Genomic DNA, 2,500 nt, shown 5'->3' on the forward strand with positions numbered 1-2,500 from the left:
TAATTTATCTCAATGCTCTAATCTAAGATACACCGAGCACCAAGCAGGACCCAAAACACTTTATTTGTTAACCCTATATTTAAACAGGAATTTTTTTTTCCTTTTTCCTTTTATTTATACAGGTAAATCCCATTGAGAACGGAGACTCTTTATCAAGGGAGACCTGTTCCCATTCCCACGTTACCATTCACACACACATTCATACACCGATAGCAGGATAACTATCGCCATTCACACAAGGACATTTTAAAATCTCTTTTTTCGCGGGAGCGCTGGCCAAGAAAGAAAGCAGCAGAAACAACATCTCTCCCTTTCTCCCCAGATGACATGAGTATCCGGACTCCAGTTTGTCAAAAATAAATAAACAGCATTTATCACCTGCCTGAGTTTCAAGTGACTACACACCTTACATCTATCTAGACAACTGACTCTTTTACAGACCAAAAACATGCACATTTTTCACAACATGCCTTTTGCTATATTGCCTGTTTTTTTAAGAAGCTACACAGTCACATTACGTCCAGACTATCAAACTATATGTCACTCAATAACCTGGGTGGAACTCAGTTTAACATTGTTCCAAACTGAACAAAACAGCTTCTGCAAAAGGGCCGGCCTCTACACAATATCTTACTCCGAAGTCAACACCCTGTGAGAAAAGTTCAAAGTGATCCCACCAACGTAATTAACTAACTTAGACAGACAGACAACATACAAACACTGAGACGAAAAATGCATTCTATGAAAATGGAGCATAGAATTTAACTTTGATATTTGAGTGGTATAGTGTGAAGAGAGGAAGGCTATCTCTTGAATAAGTGAATTTGTGTTTTTGAGCTTTTGCAAATATAAAATGATGCATTAGGTTTTCTCAAAAAGCAGAATGCATGCACCTTTGCCCCTTCATAAAACTGAAAACATGTGTATAAATAGCTGATAAATAGACAGAAAATCCATATCTTTCAACATTAAAAGCACATCCCAAAGTATTCCTTAACTACCGTACCTAATCAGCACATGCTCTCAAACAAAGGGAACCCCAGAAGCACACATCTAGCCTCCTCAGCAGGGAAAAGTGTCTAAAAATCAAGTTAACAAGATAAAAAAAACACAAAAAGTGTAAACGTTGCATTAAAATGACTATATTATATCCCCAGCAGCATAGGACGTTGACTCCATGTTAAGCAATGCACAGGAGGGTTTGGAACTCAAAAGTCATCAAACAAAGAATCCGACACACGAAAAGACGCCAACAAAAAGTTCAACTGATTGCACTCTCTTGATAATCCGACTATTAAAAAAAATCAAATAAAAAAATGTATTAAAAAAAACTCACCTTTCTCCAACCATTTAGCTTCCCTAGTTTCCTCTCTTTCTTGTCAAAGCAGCAGGCTCCCATGTTGGAGTGTGTGTGTGTGTGTGAGGAGTGCAGAGTAAATGCTGCTGTCCGTTAAAAGTGTCTGTCTGTGTCTGACTACAGCATGAGTAAAAGCACCAAGCCTTCTCTGTCTCTCTGTCTCTCTCTCTCTGTCTGTATGTCTCTCCGTCTCTCTCTGACGCTGTTCAGCTCTGTAGTGACTCACTCAGGGCTGTGAGCTCTGACTAGGCTTTACCTCACACCCTGTGCATGTGGAGCAATGACTGAGAGCCGCCTCTGTGTGTGTGTGTGTGTGTGTGTGTGTGTGTGTGTGTGTGTGTGTGTGTGCCCGTGTGTGTGTGTGTGTGTGTGTGTGTGTGTGTGTGTGTGTGTGTGTGTGTGCGTGTGTGTGTGTGGGCCTCATACACACTCCCTCATGGGGGTAGTCCCGCCTCTAGACTCGTGCTCATCTTGCTAGCTGTTGACTCTTCCTGCAGCCGGTAGTTACAGCAAAATCTTGCTAATTTGTTTTGATGACCGGCACATTTCCCATTTTGATTAACATGGAGGATCTCGGGGCGCCCTTAGCTCAGTTGGTAGGGCGTCCCCCCCCATGGGCCAGCAGCGGACCCGGGTTCGATTCCAGCCCGCGGTCGTTCTCTGCATGTCACTCCCCTCTCTGCCCCATTTCAACTCTGTCTCTACACCAGGGGTGTCCAAACTACGGCCCGCGGGCCAACTGCGGCCCGCGGCCCACTTTTTATTGGCCCGCGGCCGATTTTAAAGATATAATGTAATATGGCACTTTGAAAAAAATAATAATTTTTTTTTTTTTTTTTTTTGCATTTCTTAGCCACTAGTGCAGGGGTGTCAAAACTGATTGATAGGCCCGTGGCACATTTTAAAAATATAATGTAATATAGCCCTTTTAATTTTTAAATAATTTAAATGCACTCATTATATTACAGAGAAATATGTCCCATAAAACAAAAAGAGCACCAAGCCCATCCCAGAGGACCCTGCATAATATTTTATTTTAAATTAATATTATTATTATTATGGAAAATCCATGTGTCCTTCTCCAATAGCTTCTAATTCATCTGGCACAGTGTCTCCATTTTTTTCATACAAAATTCTTCAGCT

General features: G+C 41.3%; 1 protein-coding gene across 2 annotated transcripts in view; it reads right to left on the reverse strand.

Moving 5' to 3' along the window:
* pde4ba (phosphodiesterase 4B, cAMP-specific a) overlaps nt 1-2,500 on the reverse strand; it is a gene marked incomplete at its 5' end in the record, with an annotated part of 102,972 nt that overhangs the window by 20,956 nt on the left and 79,516 nt on the right. The window contains one exon of one of the 2 annotated variants that reach the window (XM_080032385.1): nt 1,337-1,536. The exons of the other annotated variant lie outside the window; for it this stretch is intronic. Coding sequence (XP_079888511.1) covers nt 1,337-1,399 — 63 coding nt within the window. Of the gene's footprint in view, nt 1-1,336; nt 1,537-2,500 lie in introns of those variants that run through there. 2 annotated transcript variants of the gene reach the window in all.

The sequence above is a fragment of the Ammodytes marinus genome (assembly GCF_949987685.1).
Source record: "Ammodytes marinus genome assembly, chromosome: 8".
In the NCBI taxonomy this organism is placed as follows: domain Eukaryota; kingdom Metazoa; phylum Chordata; class Actinopteri; order Uranoscopiformes; family Ammodytidae; genus Ammodytes; species Ammodytes marinus.